The 21,149-nt window shown below is 36.3% G+C and overlaps 1 protein-coding gene across 1 annotated transcript in view; it reads left to right on the top strand.

The window, feature by feature from the left end:
- LOC131860150 (receptor-like protein 47) overlaps positions 1-20,888 on the top strand; it is a 36,946-nt gene extending 16,058 nt beyond the window's left edge. Inside the window, exons 2-3 of the mRNA XM_059214525.1 lie at positions 20,304-20,555; positions 20,667-20,888. Coding sequence (XP_059070508.1) covers positions 20,304-20,555; positions 20,667-20,888 — 474 coding nt within the window. The remainder of the gene's footprint in view (positions 1-20,303; positions 20,556-20,666) is intronic.
- Positions 20,889-21,149: the final 261 nt, after the last annotated feature.

Below are 21,149 nucleotides of genomic sequence, written 5' to 3'. Positions count from 1 at the left end.
CCATTGAACTTGCTTTTGGACATATATATATAATTGACTTATTATGATTAGAAAGTGTAAATGAAAGGCTTGTTTGATGTGCATACATAATTATGTATTATTTAGTTGATAGATCCTCTTTTACCTTCTTATCATACCTTGAATTTTCAATAAAAGGTTACAAATTATGATATGTTTTGTAGAGAATTGAGAATAGTGAGTATTCTCAAGAGTTCTTGTATTATCGAAAAGATTGTCTGTCTCAATTTCTTGTTTGGAAAACTAGGACATTCTGTTGCAACCATAATAATTGGAAATTTCATGCTAGTCCTATTGGCAATTCGTCTAAATGGTAGTGAAACGAAAACCATGCAACTAAGATGATAGACTTATAGTGAGAAATTTTATAATGTAGTGTGACCTTGTTGGTCTTGTGTCTATGTGTGAAATGGTTTAATTATCAAAATCTCTTTCCCTTCTCTTTACCTAGATGATAAGATTTTTAGGAATGCTACAAAAGAATGCATTGATTTAAATAGAATGTGTATAAAGCATGTGAAATTGTAATTTTGCATTTTGGCTTCATATTGAAAGATGGAAGTCTTATGGAGAAGAAATTTGCATAGTTAGTAATGTAGTTATGAATGCTTAGTGGAATTAGGGAAAGATATAGGAATGATGATATTTCCTTATGTAATGGTGAATTATTAACAATTCCATTACTTGTATCTAGAATAAACTTTTTTCAGTTATTCATGTGGAAAGCATAGTTAAAACATTCGTTGAGTAGATGATAGCATACTAAAAAGTACTCTCTGTTAATGTGACTAAACTAGTACTAGTGCTTTGTTTATGTATTGTAAGAAACTTGTGCTTTCTATATGTGCCCATGGGTTGGTGAAGTAATCAACCATGGAGGATATGTTTCTTATGAGTATGGGAAACCATACTGTTTATGTGATTTTTCTTATTTGTTTCCCTACTAAGTACCAAACCTCGAGTTGTTGGTAATTCGGTATGTTAAGGGGTAGTGTCATGCTCTGTGAAGTGTACCTATTCCTGCAAACACAATGCACTCAATAAATCATTGCAAGTATGGTTAGAAGATTTAATCAATGAAATGTAAAACCATAGCGAATCGACTTATTGTCTCCTAGTAAATGCGAGTATGAAAAATGCTCTAAGGTCTGATTATGCAAATTCTAGTGACTTGACTTCACTTAGATGGAGGATTTGAATGATGAAAATGCATAATCTAGCAAGAATAACATGATTAAGCTACATGATTTCATGATTATTCTAGAAAAATAAACTAGAATGGAAATGCAATTAAGCTACAATTGAACATGATAACAATGCTTGAAATGACAAAGTAGAAGCTCAATGCCTATAGTAACAAATGCATAAGATGAGATCAAATTGGAACCCTTTGTGCTCTAAAATAAGGTCTATTTATAGGATTTCCCAAGGCTAGGGGTGATGTGGCAAGAATCAATGGTCAAGATTGATCTAAAGATATCAATGGTTAAATTGGAGGAGGTTGGCAAAGGGGGTTGGATTAAAGGGAACATTTGTCATCTCCATGGTGACAAGTGTCAAGAGGCTTCTAGAAGAGGTTGGATGAAAGGGGACACTTAGTGACAAGTGTCACAAAGGCTCTAGAAGATGCTAGATGAAAGGGAACATGGGGGTAGGTAGAATGGGTTAGGTTTAGGAGTGGTAGAAGTTAGGAGAATTTGAATTTAGAAATTTAAATAATATGAAAAGGCTAATTAATCTCAACAACTCATGAATTTTATTTGTTTAATTAATTAGGGAATTAGAAGAAATGAATTTGGAGGGAATTAATTAATTTGAATTAATTAATTAAAGGGGATTTATTGAGATGAACCTATTTAATAAATCCTTAGATTTATTAATAAGTAGATGAAAGGGGAAATTTAATCAAATTGCTTAGTGAATTTAATTAAATTGGAAAGGAGGATTAATTAAATAATTGCTTATTTAATTAATTATCTTTAGACCATTTTTAGGTGTATACATTTTGCCCCTCTTTGAAGTGAGGTGTGATGATGTGTTCATTCAAAGAATAATCTCATTTTGATGCTAATATTGATTTGGATAGGATGCCTCGGCTCTTGATTGCTAAATTTCGGTATGATGATGCCTCCTCGGGAGATCAATTGAGATAATTGATCTTTGGATTTTTTTGCAAGATTGATATCCCGATAGATTTGATTTGATTTCTACAACTGTGGTTGATGAAAATGCGAGTTCTTCGATTAGCTTGATTGCTTAGATTGAATAAGATTGAAAAATCTTGATTGATTAGAATGATAAAATCAAAATTCAGTCTAGTTTTAGGAAGGATTCATCCTGTATAAGACAACGATGATCAAAGTGTCTGGTTTTAGGAAGGATTCAACATGTATAAGACATGATCAAAATGTCTGGTTTCAGGAAGGATACATCTTGTATAAGACATGATTAGAGTCGATTAGGTTTGATTGATTGATTTGATTCAATAAGGTTGATTAGATATAGAATTGGCAGTTTGTTGATATCAAGTTGTAGAAATATTTGGATATGCTGATTGTTGATTCTGTTGAGAGAGATAGCATAAGATTTGAGCTAGGTTGACAATATTTGAAGAGATATGAGTCATCATTTCGATTGTGTATACACTTGTGATGATACTTTGATGATTCCTGCAACATATTTAACCTTGGATAAAAGGAGCTTGTGGGATCCCATGCAAGAATGAAATGCAAGCTAAAATGAAAATGAAAATGCAATGAGATGCAAACTACGATTGGACCAGTGACTGAATTATTTTGCATTTTTGTCATCATTGAGATTTTTTAAATGTGGGAAGTGAGTGCAAACATTGATGGTATAATTAAACCATGATGACCTGAGCACTTTTTTCTTGGATTTTGATATAGAAAGTTAGCACAAGCATCGAGGTATAATTGAACCGAGATGACCTGAGTGTTGCTTGTGTAAAACAGGCAGTATTAATCATTTCAATACGCAAATCGGAAATGTCTTCAATGATATTCCGGTGATCATGTCCTGAGACTAATTTGCACATATTAATGATTAATTTTCAGACAGCAAACAAGAAAAATGTCATGTTTCTTCCTTGTTCCTCTAGTCAATGACATCTTGGAGTCACTTAGAAATCATGATAGCGAAAAGAAATATAGAAAAGTTGAACAACCATGTTACAATCAAAAAAGATATTATCTACTAAAAAGTGTGTGATGTGATTAAATCGACTTGGTGATAACTTGATAGTTGATAGTTTGATCTTGTGTTCAATGTTGGATGTGTCTCGTTTTTCACTTGATAAGAGTTGTCTAACTATTTGGTCTACCTATTTGATTAAGCTCAAAATTGATCAAGAGTTTTGCCCCCAACTAGGTGTAGGATTTTTCCCCAAGGCTAGAAACAAAGTCATTATGATATATAAAATGATCCAAACCATGGCGAGAAGCCACCTAGGATGTCTGGCGTATGTATAAAGGCTTTATGCTTGGTCATGGATAGTGTTGATGGAAAATGACTAAATGCAAGCGGAAAAATGCATGAACTAATAGACAGAAGAGCTAGTAGACAAATAGCACCTCTTTGCTAGGTTTTCGCCATCTTTTTTTATTGCACCTTTTCTGATATTTGATTTTTTTCTTTCTTTTTTTCTTTTTCACTCTTTAGGATTTTTTTGATTTTTCACTGTTTTTTTATTTTTTTTTATTTTTAGACAGAATTTCTTCAGGTGCATGCTATTGATTGGTTCCTTGAGCTGATCTCCATCCTATGTTGATAGCTGATATGCTTATGATCCAAATACTGTTGTGACCACAAATGGACCTAACCAGTTTGGTTCACATTTTCCTCTTTTCTCAATCTGCCTGATTGTGTGGATTTTCTTTTAGCACTAGTTCTCCCACTTGAAAGACTAGTGGTTTGAACCCATGATTATAGCTCTGGCACATTATTTGTTGATATACCTTTAGATGATCAAAGGCATTTTGTCTCTGTTTATGGATCAGTTCTAACTCTAGATACTCTTTGTTCTTCATCTGGGATGAGACCTTTTAGTGATACATGTAGAGAGGGTATCTCTACTTCGATTGGCAATATGGCTTTTGATCCATATACAAGAGAGAAAGGTGTGGCACCTATTGGTGTGCAGATACTAGTGTGGTAGGCCTAGAGAGCAAGGTTTAGTTGAATATGCCAATCTTTCCCAGCATCATTCACTATCTTTTTAAGGCTTTTCAGAATAGTTTTGTTACATGCTTTTGCCTGTCCATTTCCTTGTGGATAATATGGTGTGGAGAATATGTGCTATATTTTGAAATTCTCACATAGCTCTTGTACATCCTAGTTTTTGAATGGTCGCCCATTATCAGTGATAATGGTCATTGGTATTCCATAGCGACAAATGATGTAATTCAAGATAAATGTAGTAATTTGTTTTCCTGTGATATTTATGAGAGGTACTGCCTCAATCCATTTTGTAAAATATTATGTATCTACCAAGATAAATTTATGTCCATTTGATGAAGAAGGATTTATCTTTCCTACTAGATCAAGACCCCATTGACAGAAAGGCCAAGATGTTGCTAAAGCATGAAGTTCTTGTGCTGGTGCATGGATCAAATTCCCATGGATCTAACATTGTTTACATGTTCTTCCTAACTTGAAAGAATCTCGTTCCATGGTCGGCCAATAATAGCCCAAGCGTATGAGGTTTTTCGAAAGGGTAAGACCACTTGAATGAGTACCACAAATGCTGTCATGGACTTCATGTAAGGCCTTCTCATATTCTTCTTGTTCAAGACATATTAAGAGAGTACCGTCTAGACCTCGTTTAAACAGGGTATCCACAACGAGAGTATAATGGGAGGATTGGCGAATAAAGTTTCTCTTTTGGTTCTTCGATAAATCTAGAGGTAAGATGTTATCTTTAAGGTATGTGTAAGTTTGGCCATAGCGGGATGAATCATTTCTGATAAGTTGACAAATGGTTTGGGATTTAGGACAATTAAAGGTGGGATGAAACAACTCTTCAACTAGGAATTCGTAACATTGTTGATTTTCTTGTGTCTATAATAGAGAAGCAAGTGTAGCCGTGGTGTCTGTTGCTTTATTATCATTTCTTGGAATCTGTTCAAAAGTTATTTCTACAAAGTGCTTCTTGATATCATCCACCATCTTTTTGTAAGGCATGAGTTTGTCATCTTTTGTTTGATAGTCATCATTGAATTGATTAATGACGAGCTGAGAGTCTCCAAAGACTTGAAGTTGTGTTATATTCCATTCTATAGCCATTTTGATACCTGTTACCAATGCTTCATACTCTGCTATATTGTTTGTGCATGGAAAGCTTAATTTGTATGCTTTTGGGATTATATGACCTTGTGGTGTGATGAATAGAATGTCTACTCCTGATCCGTGTTGTGTATATGAACCATCAAAGTATAGTTGCCATATTTTTGTCGTGACTGTTAGGATATCAGCATCAGGAAATTCAATCTGTAGAGGATGATCATCTTGAAGTGGTGTTTCTGCTAGTTGATCTACAATGACTTGTCCCTTGATAGCTTTTCTGTCAATATATTTGATATCAAACTCGCTTAGAATCATGATCCATTTTGCTAGTCCTCCTGTCAATGTGTCTTTACTGAGTAAATACTTCAGAGGATCGATTTTAGCTATCAACTTGATGGAGTGAAATAGTAGATAGTGTCATAGTTTTTGAGAAGCAAAAACTACTGCCAAGCATGCTTTTTCTATTGATGAATAGTTGATCTCATATCCCAGTAGTGTTCTGCTGATGTAGTAGATGGCTCGTTCTTTTCCTTCCTTATCCTCTTGTGCGAGCAAAACTCCCAATGATGTTTCGATAATTGATACATAGAGTAATAATGGTTTTCCTGGAATTGGTGACATTAGAACAGGTGGTTGCATGAGATATGCCTTGATCTTATTGAATGCTTCTTCACATTGATGGTCCCATTTAAAATTAACATGTTTGTGCAATAGGTGAGTAAATGGTTGACATTTATCTTCTAATTGATCCACAAATATTCTGATTGACTGGAGTCTTCCTTGTAGTGATCTTAGTTGACTGATATTCTTGGGAGATGTTATTTCCATGATTTCTTTAACCTTAGCTAGATCTACTTTGATTCCTCTTGCTGAAATAATGTATCCCAATAGCTTTCCTGAAGTGACACCAAAGGAACATTTCCTAGGGTTTAGCCTTAGCTTGTATTGTTCTAACATGTCAAAGATATTTTCCAGAATGTCCATATGTTCTTCTCTGTTGTAGGATTTAGCTAATATGTCATCCACATAGTCTTCCATGAATGTATGCATCATGTCATGAAATATAGTTGTCATAGCTCTTTGATATGTAGCACCTGCATTCTTTAATCCAAAAGGCATGACATTCCAGCAGAAAGTACCTCGTGGACATGTGAAAGTTGTCTTTTTTTTATCTTCGGGTGATATTTTGATCTGATTATATCCGGAGAAACCATCCATTAGAGAAAACATGGAGTGTCCAACAGTTAAATCTACAATGATGTCGATGTTAGGCAAAGGAAAGTCATCCTTTAGACATGTGTTATTAAGGTCTCTAAAGTCTGTGCATATTCGGATGCTTTTATCTAGTTTTGAAATACGAACAATGTTAGATACCCATTGAGGATATGCTACAAGTCTGATGAATTTTACATCCAGTAATTTCTTTAGTTTTTCTTTGACTAGAAGAGCGATATGTGGATGCATTTTCCTTAACTTTTGTTTAACTGGTTTGTCTCTTGGATTAATATTTAAGTGATGCATAATAAGCTCTAGATCTAACCTTGGCATGTCTGCATATGACCAGGCAAAATTGATTTGTCGTCGCTTGAAGAATTCTACATATTGTTGCATTTCTACCTCTGATAAAGATGTTGCTGGATGAAGAATCTTTGGTTGCTCTGTTGTGCAAATGTTAATTGCCTCTGTTGGTTTAATCAAAATGGATGATCTTTCTTGATAGTGCTCAGGTAAAGTATCAAATCCCCCATATTCCGGTGCCTCAAGGAGGTTTTCACCATTAGATATGTCCTTTGTTTTTACTTTTTCCCAGTCGAATGTTGCCAATAAATGGTTTTCAGCATTAGACTTGATATTCTTTTCTTTATTTTCACTTTTGCGACTAGGAGATTTGGCACCCACTTGACTGGAAGATGCATTGCTGACATTCCTGGTGAGAGTTGTTACGGGTTCTATTGCATTAAGATATACAGATATGGCATGGTCATTTGGAAAAGTATCAATGGCAGTATGTCCTTTATTTTCCCAATCAATAAGCTTAGGGTGGATTAGAGGTAAGGGATCTTCAGGTTGGTATGTTTCAAGGGTTTCAAGGGTCATGATGGATGTATCAAAGTTTTCAATATGTATGTCAATGTCTAGGATGGTACTCTCATTAGAATGATCTTGCATAAGAAGTTCCTGATCATCCTCAGTTAAGTCCAGGTTAGCCGAATGTGATTCTAATTCAAGTGAACTAGTTTTTGACATTTGTCCTGCATACGTGTGAACTATATCAACTTCTATATCTCCTTCAAAGAATTTTTCTTCAAGTGATTCTTCAGAGTGATATGAATCCCATTCCCATTCATTAGAATCTGTATCACTTGTAGCCTGCAATCTACAGATTTGATTATATATCATTTCTTCCACTTTTCTTGCTATACTTTTTATTCTTTCATATTCAACCTCTTCAAGACTAAGATTGAGTTTTTTCAACTTTTCTATGAGTTCTCCTGAACTTATATTAGCTTCTTTCTTGTTTTAATTGAGATTGCTGCTTGAGAGATGTTTCTAGTTTGTTTCTCTTGTTGATTTGAAGCTTGCTTCTTTTGCCATTTTGTGTTTGCTTGTTCTTGTTGCTTAACTGATTTTTCTTCCCTTTCAATTGCCAGTTGTTCTTGTCTGTTTTCATGTTCCTCTTGTTGTTGACTAAAAGATGTGTCTTCCGGTAGAGTGACTTGTCCATACCCTAAACCTGTTTTGTCATTGGTATGTTGAGTATGAGGCTCAATAGGTTCTGAGATACCTTCTTTTCTTTTTCCTATAGGGCCTTTCCCAGTATATCCCATTCTCTGGAGGATATTGAATCCTTTTCTATATTTTTCTATAGGTATTCTGACATTGTTGACCTTTTAATGAACTTCTTCATCTTTGTATAGCCATTGTAGTACATCTTTATCTTTTGTCTCGTCTGATAAGGTTCGAGCACTAATGAATGCTCCATCAAATATCGGAAGATGTTTCATAGTTGATTGTTGTTTAGAGCTTAATGGTTTTCCCAAGGATTTAGGAGAAAGTGGTAATTGTGATATTGAGTATTCTCCATTCCCTTGATCTCTTAACTACATTTGTTTTTCCATACTTGACAGAATAGAGGCAAATGATTTTTCTTTGGATTGTGTGTTCAAAGATGTTGCTTCCCTACTATGAGGAACAATTACTTCCTGAGTCATTTTTAGATTGCTACAATATTGGAATGGATTTGCATCTGCAGATATTGTGATTTCTTGTCCCTCATAGGGAAATTTTACATATTGATGATAGGTTGATGGGACAGCTTGCAAGTCATATATCCATGGTCTCCCTAGGAGCACATTATATGATAGGTCCAAGTATAGAACTTGGCATGCTGTGTCTTTTTGTAGAGGTCCCGCTCTGATTGGTAGTATCACAATTCCCTTGGAGGAACGTTCTTCTTCATCATAGGCTTTTATAGTGATCCTTTTCTAGATATCAATTGCATCTTCTGAATATCCTAAGGCATGAACAAGACTTAATGAACAAATATTTAGGCCAGCTCCACCATCTATTAGAACACACTTAACTCGCGTTTTGTGGATGAGGACCTCGATATGTAAGGGAGCATTGTGAGGGTGTTGCAAGGACATGTCATCTTCTTTAGTGAATGACAAGCAATGACGGGTTGTAAAGTGTCCCACCATGGTCTGGAATTGCTCGATATCAAGATCTTTGGATATAGTGTTATCTACTAATGCTCGTTCAAGAATTTCTTTATGCGCGGGTGAAAGCTTTAAAAGTTATAGGATGGATATTTCGGTAGGTGTTTTCTGCAATTGTTCCACTAGATTGTATTGTTTTGTCGTAGTGGATGATGTGTTTGTTGTAGGACGCGTGGGATGCAAAATTCATTCTTCTTTATCAAAGCAAAGAAAAGTAATCAATTAGAAACAAGGGAAATCACGAGTCCCTTTCCTAATCAGAATTTAACAAGCAATACAATGAAATAATGCAAGATCAAATAAAATAGGAATTATAAATCAATTCAAATAAAACTCCCTATTCCAAGATTTGCATATCGCTTCCATTGCTCTTCTCCTCTTTGTGGTATGATGGCTCTCAGATATTGCGCTGGTAACCTGCAAGTGACACAAAGATTCAAAGTTCGTGATTATTGAAAATGGAGATTGGATGCTCAATTTATAGAAAATTGGAGAAGATTGATTGAAAGGTGGAACATAATGATCAAGAGGTGTGAACTCGGGTGAGCTCAAATGCAAGTTGATAGTTGAACTACTGATTGTAGGAGTGAAACTCAATAGATTGAATAGATTAATTGAGTCAATTGATTGATGAAAGAGTTAGCTGAAGGAAGAAAAAGGATGATTGGTGGAAATAAAGAGGATGACACAGAGAGTTTAATTTAGAAAAAGCTAACTGAAAGATGAAAATAGAGATTGGAGAGATAAATGATTTAATTAATTAATTTAGCATGTGCTTGCACTTAGATTTAGATTATTAATTTAATCTTTGCATGAGATATTATTCAAATAATTGAATTTAATAATTAAATTTAGCATTTGAATATATTTAGAACTTGACTTTGATTTTCAATTTGGTTTTTGAAATCATGCACATGTAATTGAATTTGGAAGAAATCAGAAGAATATGAAATTAAATGAAATTAGAATTTGGGGATTTGGAAATGGAAGACTTAATTAGTTAATTAAATATTTCAAAGAAACTATTCAATTATTTAGAAAAGGAATTTAATTAAATGATAAAGATTATTTAATTTAAAGGATTAAATTATAATTAATTAAATAATAAATATTTAATTAATATTTAGAAGAGGGTTGAATGATTAGATGATTTGAGATAGAAATTGAATATTAGTAATTTATTTAAATAATAAAGATTATTTAAATTGAGGAATTAATCAGAATTAATTAAATAATAAATATTTAATTAATATTTAGGAAATGGTTAAAATGATTAAATGATGATAGAATAGGAAAATAGAATAATTAATAAGATGATGAAGAAATATGAAATTAGAAGAATTTAGAAGAATAAGTTTAATTGACTTAATTAAATAATAAAGATTATTTAATCAATTAGAAGAATAATTAGTACGTGATCAATGAGACATTTTTAGGTGTCTACATTTGCCCCTCTTTGAGATAAAGTCAGAATGACATTGTTTCAAAGAAAAAGAAAAATTATACCCCAGTATGCCCCGGTGATACTTAGGGTGTAAATATGCCCCCTCGGAAAAGGTGGTCGGAAAATTCAAAAATTGAGACCATGTTTTCGATACTAGTGTAAAGAGCAAGTGTGTGAAATTTTGTGTCATTTTGAGATCGTTTGAGTAGGCTACAAGTTGTTTGAAGCTAGCGGGGACCACGAGCATCAAGGTGTCTTAAAACCCTAATTTTGAGCTATAAATAGAGAATTCTAGGTTTTCATTTGCTCATTTGTGATTTGGTAGTTCCTTGGTTTCTTTGCAATTTATGTGCTTGTTTCTAAGTATTTGACCATCATGGCTGGTTATAGAGCTTGATTGCACTTGTTGGACCAAGTACGTTCATATCAAAGACCTCCTGGGACTGGTGGCATGGTATTTTTCCATCGTTTTTTCTGATTTTTGCCTATTTTTATGCCTGTTTTTCAAAAAATTTCCACGATCACTTTTTGCTTTGTGTCACGCAATCGCTTGTCAGTTTTCACGCATTAATGTTTAGTGTACCACAAATGCTTTAAATGCTACGCATGTGTCATAAGTGTCACCGCATTAGCTCATTTTATCACGCAAGAGTCATATTTGTACCGCATAAGTCATAATTGTTACGCATTCATTGTATATGTAAGTTTTTGTCATGCGTTTGAAATTTTTTTAAGTTTATCTGTATCCAACATCTGATATTTTGATCATTTTCTCATTGCAGGAGAACATTGGAGTGTTATACTGTCGACAAAGCAGAACTAGTGGACTTGATCTTCGAGCTAACCTACCAGATGATGAGATTGAGCATACTCGTCAGCTTGGTCTTTACCATGTATTGCATTTGCCAGAGGTTATGGCCAATAGGGCCATGATTACGGCTTTGATAGAGCGGTGGCACTCAGAGATGTGTTCATTTCATTTTTCGACTGGTGAGGTATCCATTGCCTTAGAGGATGTATGGTGTATACTGCGTATTCCCATTCATGGTGAGAGAGTTATATATGACCATGATGATGGCATTGCTAGATTATGTGCACTTTTTGAGTGTGATATTCAAGATTTGCAGATCAGTGGCCGTTATGAGATCCCTTGGGCCCAATTAGACTATGATGACTTGACCATTGTATTATGTGGTATTGTCAGTGGTTTACTGATACCTGATCGATGAGGTCATGGGTTTCCAGTTGGATGGGGCAGAGTGCTCCATGATATGATTGTGCATCGTCAACTGTATGCTTGGGGTCCTTGTCTACTTGCCATGTTGTACTATCAGATGCATGGTATTGTGTATCTGGGATACTGTTCTATTAGTTGTGGTGTTACTTTGCTGCAAACATGGGCATGGGAGCACATTTCTATTTCTAGGCTTATCATTCATGTAGATTTTCTACCTAGTGAGCCTTATACCTTCAGGTATATAGCAGGTATCAGACACAGGGATTTGGGGAACACCTTGTATTGGAGACATCAGTTGGATATATTGTAGCATTTCATTTGGAGGCCTTAATTAGATTACCTTGGTAGGCCTAATGATGTAGTGCACTAGTCTTTCTACTAACAACAAATATGTAAAGCAGAAAATCAAACCCTAGGTGTTCCCCCCACTCCAAGGAGAGAGAAAGGAGGTCACTAGGATTGACGGTTTTCACTTAGGAGAGACTTTACATTCAAAAGAGGGGTTGAAACTCACAAGATCCAATCCCACACAATGCAAGATTGAATTCTAAATGAGTTTCAAGGGTTGAGACAACAAGGATACCCTCTTTTGTAAAGAATGTAGAAGGAAGTATTGAACTAGGAATGTATGTAAAAGTAAGAAAGATTTGCTTGTAGATAGAGATAGAGACACGGGATGAAGCTACGGACCTAAAATTAGTAGTAAAATGTTGAGATGATGTTGTCTTGCAAATTTGAGCAAAAGTTAACGGGACGATGGCGCCCAGAGTGCACACGATCCTCCGAAAAATCTGTGAAATGAAGGGGGATCTGTTCGTCTCTACACAAGGATTCCAGATCTTCAATTACAGCCACGTACCTACAACCTACACACAGAAAAGAGAGGATGATTGGGGGGTTAAGGATTAGGGGTTTGCCTTCAGGTCAAACCTCGGTTTTGGAATTAACCAAGAAATGAGAATGCTATAAATGTAAATGTTTGTAATGTAATCAAGTACTAATACCTTGTTGTAAGAATGTTTGTATTCTTACATACGAAGGTGTAATGATGTTGTGTAGATTGTATGTTGTAAGTGATCTCCTCTTCAATGGTTGAATCCTTGTCTTGAATGCAACACCTAGCCTTGAATGGAGACCTAGAATGCTCAATTGCTTAAAGGAATGCTTGAATGCTTGAATGTTTGAATGTTTGAATGTTTTCCTATCACTTTCGCCTCTTATACACATATGTTTTTCCTCCTTAAAATGGGAGAGGAAATGTAGTTTATATACTTGTCAATTAGGGTTAGGAGACTAATTTTTCCGACCTTAGGCCGACCTAGAAACATTATTTTCCAAATTGCAAACTTGAAGACCCGATGCCCAACAAGAGACTGGGCCCAAAATAGGGCCAGGGACCAGGATACTGGGCGCCATGGTCCCACCTCCCGGGACAGCAGGGTGTAAGGAGGATCAGGCCAAGGTGCAGAAAAGATGCAGTTTTTGATGTCGCAAACAGGTTTTGGGGTCTCCATTCAGGTTCAATGTTGCACCGCCATCGTGAAGACCCAAATGCAGTCGAAATTGCAAGTGTCGCAATTTTACGATGCTACATTTAACCCCCACTTTAGCAGGAGTATAAGCGTATGCCCATACTTCCGGTAAAGTACAAGGAAACAACATTGAAAGACTTTCACCACGTCAAGGAGGCAAGATACACCAAGCCCCCAGTGGACTAAGGATCTTATGACGTTGATTGACAAAGTAAAAGGGAATATCACGAGGGAGAACCATGACTGTCAGTAGTAAGGTTCCCTCACTATGAGTCATGCAAGAAAAATACCAAAAATTTTCAAGGCAAAACTAAGTTCGCCAAGAAATTTTCAAGAATCTTGAAGAGATATGAACGGAGTGTATGCCCCCTACGTTAAAGTGATCGCACATGCCTCATCGGGGGTGATTGCTTTAAGGTAGTGATACACATAAGAAATGAGAAGGGAAAGGAGCATGTTATCACAAAGATTTAGCCCCCAAGTGTGAGATAAACCCAAGGATAATGGACACAAATCATGAGGTGACTTCGCTTTCCTTGGGGTCAGTATGTTGTATGATAATTCATGTATATCATATGTATATATGCATAATTGTTCTTCATTCCCCAATCAAGGAAGGTCACCTAGAAGAAGGGAACACATGTGTCTTTTGAGTCAACATGAGAGAGACCAACAGAGATCTCAATGCTTTGCATCGTCCTCAAGTAGACAACACTAAGGACAACAAATAGAAGAAAGAGAATAACACATAGAAGAAGTAACAAAAGAGAGGAGGAGAGAGTCTGCTATGCTAATGAACTAGTCTAGCACGTCATCCACCCCCTGATCTTGCTGATCAATATTTCGGGAAGGCAGGAAACATGCTAGAGGAGGAACATCCAACACAGCAGATGGAGCTATCGCAAGATCCAAAAAAGGGCCATGTTCATGTTCCAAGCCACGTTGTTCTTGTCTAGGAGCTAGGATAAGTGCTTTAGAAAATTCGTTAGATAAATGGTTATCAATATCAACATATTCATATTCACTATCAGAAGAAAGAGGAGTAACATTTTCATCATGAATAACATTTTCATCTATATCATCATCAAGATTTATAAAAATAGGATCTTTAACTCGCACAGGATCAAAACCATTATGGATCTTATGTTTAGGAGATTTTGGCTCAATTTTTGGCTGAGGAGAAAATGGAATAATACTAGCTGAAGGTGTTTTTGGGGATTGCAAAGTTTGAGAAGCAGCTGCACGAGCTCTAAGATGACGCTTTCGTCGGCGTTCACGCGTAGAACGATTTCGTCTAGTCTTAGTAGGAAGTTGAGAAGATTGAGGAGGAGGAATGTTCTCATCCTTATCACTTGGGTGTTTAGGTTGTGGTCTCTTAGGTTGGATAATAGGAGAAGAGGAAGGTCTCTTCTCTTTATAAGAGGAAGGAGGAGGAACTACTCCATATAAAGGAGGAATATTTGGTTTAGGAAGGAGACCAAGTCCATCATGACGAGGAGGTATAGGTCTACTTTTAGAAAGTTTATTAGACATAGACATAGTCACATCTATAGGAATGGGTTGGGAATCTTCTTGAGGAAAGACATTAGTTTTATCTTTCAAAGGAAGAACTTCCTTCTCAAGAACGATAGGAATATCAAGTTTGGGTGTTCGAGGTTCACTTAGAGATAGGATCATATCTTTTTTCCACTTTTGATAAGATTTGAAAAGATGATCACTTCATGGTGGAAGAGATTGGAATTGTTTAGGCCAAAAATAATCAATAGGAATGCTAGAAGTTCTTTCAGCTAGTTTAAAGAGACTATGATTGACAGTAACAACTTCACCATTATGGGGAAATTTCAAACACTTGTGAATAGGAGAAGCAATAGCTTTCATGGAAGATAGCCAAGGATAGCCTAGCTTCACATGAAATTGTTTGGATGATGGAATAATAGCAAAGCTCACATCAAGGGATTTGTTATGGACCTCAATAGGTAATGTAATAGAACCAATTGCAGGAGAAGAAAATGCATCAAATAATTTCACAACCACATTTGTTTTGTCATAGATCACTTGATTCAATTGCAAAGTAAAAAGAAATTCTTCAATAATAACATTAGCCATACAAGAAGGATCAATAAACACTCCACGGCAAGGTGTATTCTTGACTTTTGCAACTATATATAAAGGACCATTAGGTGCCCTGATAGTTTCACTGGAATCAAATGTGATGGAAGGTTCTTTAGGGATTTTCTGCTACTCTACAAAGTTAATCACATTTGGAGTCATAGACACAAGACCATCAGGCGAGAAAGAGGAATCATTAGTCTCAATCACATTAGAGGTATGAGAAGGTAATGGATCAGCAAAAATCTTAAGATTTTGGTTACGAAGAGCTACAGATGTGTTGCCTTTATCATTCACGCCTGAAACAGAGATAGTATTATTATCAATCAAATCTTGAATTTTACCCTTTAAAGCAAAACATTTTTCAATATCATGCCCAGGTTGATGATGAAATTGACAAAAAGATTTGTTATCAAAATAGGGTGAATTAATCTTTGCAGGATCTATTTGCTTTATAGGAGGGAGAGTAAGAACATTTTGTTCCAATAACTTATTCATAATACTATGCAATGATTCATTCAAAGGAGTAAACTTTCTTTCTTTCTTGAAAAAGTTAGAAATAGAAGGCACACCTAATGCTGCATTCACATTGTTGTTGATGATGTTTTCATTGAACTTAACGAACCCTCTGTTCGTTTTAAACTTCCCAAATGGTTGTTGACTACTATCACCCTTATCACTCAGAGCCATAGGATTTGCTTGTTCCATTTGACTCACAGCCAGTTGATAATTGTGAAGAGTTGCACACAACTGTTGGAAAGAAGTAAACTCAAAAAATAGAAGTTTTTCTCTAATATCTTTTTGTAAATTAGAAATAAAGATTCTTTGAATATCATTGTCAGGTACTGGAAAAGAAATTTGAGCACACAAATGCTTATATCTACCAATGAAATCAGTCACTTTTTCTTTAACACCTTGTTTACAATGCATTAAATCAATCAAAGTAACTTTAGGACTTATATTGTTTTGAAATTGTTGAATAAAAGCATTTGCAAGTTGTTGGAATGAAGTAATAGAATAGGAAGGCAATGAGAAATACCATTGTAGAGCCTTATCTCTTAATGTTCTAGTAAACAGTTTTGCAAGCAACCTTTGGTCATGAGCAAAATCAGTACATATTGTTTGAAAGGTCTTAACATGTGTTAGAGGATCACCTTTACCATTATAAAGCTCCAACTTCAGGATTTCAACATGCTTAGGGGGGATAGCTTGAACAATGCCGAGAGAAAGTGGGCTCGCAACATCAAATGTGGGCACACTAAACTTAGATTGATTCATAGATGCAATTTGTTGTTGTAAAGAAGAGACAGTTTGTGCAAGATTGTTAATGGTCGCTTCAGTCGAAGAGTTCATATTAGACATGTTAGATTGTGATGGAGGTATTATGTTATTGAAAGAAGGTATTGATTGAGAGTAAGGTGGTGGGACACTATGATGGTTAGTCATAGGAGATGATTGGAAACAAGGAGCACTACAAGGAGGAATGGAATGGTTGAATGAATTGCCCCCTTGCGTCATGTTCATTTGTGGAGATGTAATAGGGACACTCATTGAAGGAATGGATGAAGAAGTCAGATTGAATGAAGGAAGAGAGTTGATTGAAGAGGAAGGATTGCCCCCATGACTGGTGATCATAGGTGGAATGTTTTGTATTGAAGTAGTCATTATGTTTGATGTAAAAGTAGGTATACTAGCAATAGAAGTTGTCAAAGGGATAGAATGATTGACTTGAGTAGGAGGTTGTGTATAACCTAAAGTTTCAGCACAACTCTTCATAGGCATCACATTCGAATCCATGATGTGTGCAATACTATGCAAAATATCAATTCCATTCTTATCACTTTGAACCATACGTTTTAGACCCTCAATTAATGAAAGAGCTTGACTATCGGGGTATTCTTTAGACATCCATTGCTGAAAATCATCAAATTGGTTATCCAATTTCGAAAGTTGTTCTACAAAAACCTCATGGAGAGCTTCTTCATCATTAAGAGGATTAGAGGAATTACCCATGTCCTCATTAAAAAGGCCATTCAAATTAGGTTCCATCTCCTCGGTAATTAAACCTTGGAAAGACTTAATTCTAAGGCTTCGTCTAACGAGAATAGTGTAAGTAGGGCTTATTGTTGTAAAACTCATGCACTAGAGAGAGAGAGAAGATTTTGAATTTTGAAAATAAAGTTGGCAAAATTGAACAATGAGATAATGATTATCCAATTTGAACTTTGTGAAAGAAGAGGGAAACACAACTTCCAAGAAAGGTAGGCACAATTGAAAAATTAGGGCCAAGGAGGGGTAGCTCTTAATTTTAATTGTTATCTTGAAAATTGAAATCTTCAATTTTGAATTTATTTTCAAATTTAGAGGTAGCAAATTTCAATAAAATCAGCCAATCTCCTAGATTTAAGCTGTTAAATGCAATCCTGACAATCTCCCAAAATTTCAGAAAAAATGTCAGAGACCGTGGCGAACGGAGTGCACATGGTCCTTGCAACTTTTTTCAAAATTTTCAAGGATGAAGGTTATGATGATTTTAAAGCTAATATGAAAAAATTGAGTGATTTTACGATCTGTAGATAGGCCAAATTAAAGTTGCAATCTCAAAATTGAATCCTACCAAGATTGTTTGAAAAATGCAAAATTTGAATTTTGAAAAAGAGAGGGAAACTAAAATTTTGAATTTTATGATTTTAGAGGGAATACTAAAAGCAATGCAAGCTTTGAAATTTAAAAGTTGACTCAATTTCATGCAAAATTCAATTTTGAAAGTGGAAATCAAAGTTGTTGCAATTAAACACTTAATTTCAAAAGTCACAAATTGCAAAAATTTGAATAAAGCACTAAAACTTTGAATGAATGCCGACACACTTTTCAGATTTAGGATATTAAGAAACACAATTTTGACACAAAATTTCAATTTCAACAATTTTTGAATGATTAGAAGCCTTAATCCAAGCAATCACTAGACCAACTTTGACTTTAATTTTGAAAGTGTTAGAATTGATGAAATCAGCCAAGATTCTGAATTCTAGCAGAAAAATACAGTAAGATCTAGCTCCCAAAATTTTGAAAAAAATGTCGGGGACAATGGCGCTTGGGGTGCACACGGTCCTCGCAACTTTTTTCAAAATTTTCAGGGATGAGAGATATTATGATTTTGTTGCGGAATCCAAAGTTACAACCAATTTGGAGGTGTTTTGATCAGTGAAATTATCGGTCAAAGGTTGAATCAAGAAGGTTTTAAAAATTAGGGTTTTGACACTTGACCACTTAATTTTCAGAATTAAAGCACAAATATGAATTGATAATTTGCAATAGAAGGGTAGATCTCAAACAAGAATTAATAATTAAACATTTCACAAGCTCAATTACTAAAAAGAAAATTTTAGGGTTTTTATGCAATTAACCTCTAAAATTTGCAAAAGATCAAACATGGAAATGTAATTAAGGAAGCAAAATTTTTCAGATCTAACCATGAATAATCAGAATTAGGATGTTCACGTTGGGTTCACCAAAATGTAAAGCGGAAAATCGAACCCTAGGTGTTCCCCCCACTCCAAGGAGAGAGAAAGGAGGTCACTAGGATTGACGGTTTTCACTTAGGAGACACTATACATTCAAAAGAGGTGTTGAAACTTACAAGATCCAATCCCACACAATGCAAGATTGAATTCTAAATGAGTTTCAAGGGTTGAGACAGCAAGGATACCCTCTTTTGTAAAGAATGTAGAAGGAAGGATTGAACTAAGAATGTATGTAAAAGTAAGAAAGATTCGCTTGTAGATAGAGATAGAGACACGGGATGAAGCTACGGACCTAAAATTAGCAATAAAATGTCAAGACGATGTTGTCCTGCAAATTTGAGCAAAAGTTGACGGGACGATGGCGCCCGGAGTGCACACGATCCTCTGAAAAATCTGCGAAACGAAGGGGGATCTATTCGTCTCTGCACAAGGATTCCAAATCTTCAATTACAGCTGTGTACCTACAACCTACACACAGAAAAGAGAGGATGATTGGGGGGTTAGGGATTAGGGGTTTGCCTTCAGGTCAAACCCTGGTTTTGGAATTAACCAAGAAATGAGAATGTTGTAAATGTAAATGTTTGTAATGTAATCAAGTACTAATACCTTGTTGTAAGAATGTTTGTATTCTTACATGTGAAGGTGTAATGATGTTGTGTAGATTGTATGTTGTAAGTGATCTCCTCTTCAATGGTTGAATCCTTGTCTTGAATGCAACACCTAGCCTTGAATGGAGACCTAGAATGCTCAATTGCTTAAAGGAATGCTTGAATGCTTGAATGTTTGAATGTTTGAATGTTTGCCTATCGCTTCCGCCTCTTGTACACATATGTTTTTCCTCCTTAAAATGGGAGAGGAAATGTAGTTTATATACTTGTCAATTAGGGTTAGGAGACTAATTTTTCTGACCTTTGGCTGACCTAGAAACATTATTTTCCAAATTGCAAACTTGAAGACCTGATGCCCAACAAGAGACCGGGCCCAAAATAGGGCCAGGGACCAGGGCGCTGGGCGCCATGGTCCTGAGGGACTAGGGCGCTAGGCGCCATGGTCCTAAAGGACCAGAGCACTGGGCGCCATGGTCCCACCTCCCGGGACAGCAAGGTGCAAGGAGGATTAGGCCAAGGTGCAGAAAAGATGCAGTTTTTGATGTCGCAAATAGGTTTCGAGGTCTCCATTCAGGTTCAATGTTGCGCCGCCATTGTGAAGACCCAAATGCAGTCAAAATTGCAATTGTCGCAATTTTATGATGCTACAAAATATATCTTATTGGGAGGAATTTTGAGACTCAGTGGATCATAGAGATGTATCTTCCTGGGTGGGTTCTCACAGTTTGGTGAGGTACAGGTGACACATGTGGTTACTGCATATTTTGCTCATGTTTCATGAGAGGTATCTCATTGGGGTGTGTGTATTCAGCCACATGTTGCTTCTACTAAGTTCAATTCTTTGCAACCATTACTCTGGGGTTGGGGTAGAGGTGGAGCGGATCCATGGACAATAGCGGAGTATGGTGCGTGGTTTGCTAGGCACAGGCCAGTGCCTTTGACTGATCTTGCTGTTCCAATTACAGCACAACAAATTCACCATCCTAGACAGCGATTGATGATAGACGCAGGGGAGAGAGCCGGAGGAGATGGTGGAGATGGGGGAGGAGGTGGTGGAGATGGTGTAGATGGGGGAGGAGAGGGATAATGTGGTGGAGGAGAGGGAGATGAGGATATAGATATTGGTGGAGACACTGAGTCTATTAGTAGTGAGGACAACGATGATTCTTCGGAGTCATCGAGTAGCGAGGGTGGGGATGATGATGATGATATGCCAGAGTTGGAGGATGTGCCTGCCACAGAGGGTGGGATAGGAGAGGTTGGTGATGGGGATGAGCTGCAGACTCTAAGAGTGCGGGTGCAGAGGTTGGAGGATGAGGTCGCTAGACAAGATATTGAGCAAGAGACCTACCATGCAGATTATGGTGCCCTTAAGGTGAAGCAAGTGTGTCTTTAGCAGGAGAGAGATGAGGCAGTGCGATGATGTCAAATCACTATGGATGCCTTTGATCAACTTTTTAGAGCAAGTACAGATGCACGTGACCAGGGAGAGAGATATTTGACTACTGCGCAGGTGGCTATTTATTATAGATAGGCATATGAGAGAGCCATCCCTGAGGGTCAGAGAGAGCCTAGCTTCAGTGCATTCATGAGGAGGAGATCAAGTAGATCTACTTCATGATGGACTAGCAGTGGTGGTGTTATGGGACCACCTTGA

This window comes from Cryptomeria japonica, chromosome 11, assembly GCF_030272615.1.
Source record: "Cryptomeria japonica chromosome 11, Sugi_1.0, whole genome shotgun sequence".
Classification (NCBI taxonomy): Eukaryota; Viridiplantae; Streptophyta; class Pinopsida; order Cupressales; family Cupressaceae; genus Cryptomeria; species Cryptomeria japonica.
Note: the sequence above shows the minus strand (reverse complement) of the source record. Positions and strands in the feature narration are given on the sequence as shown.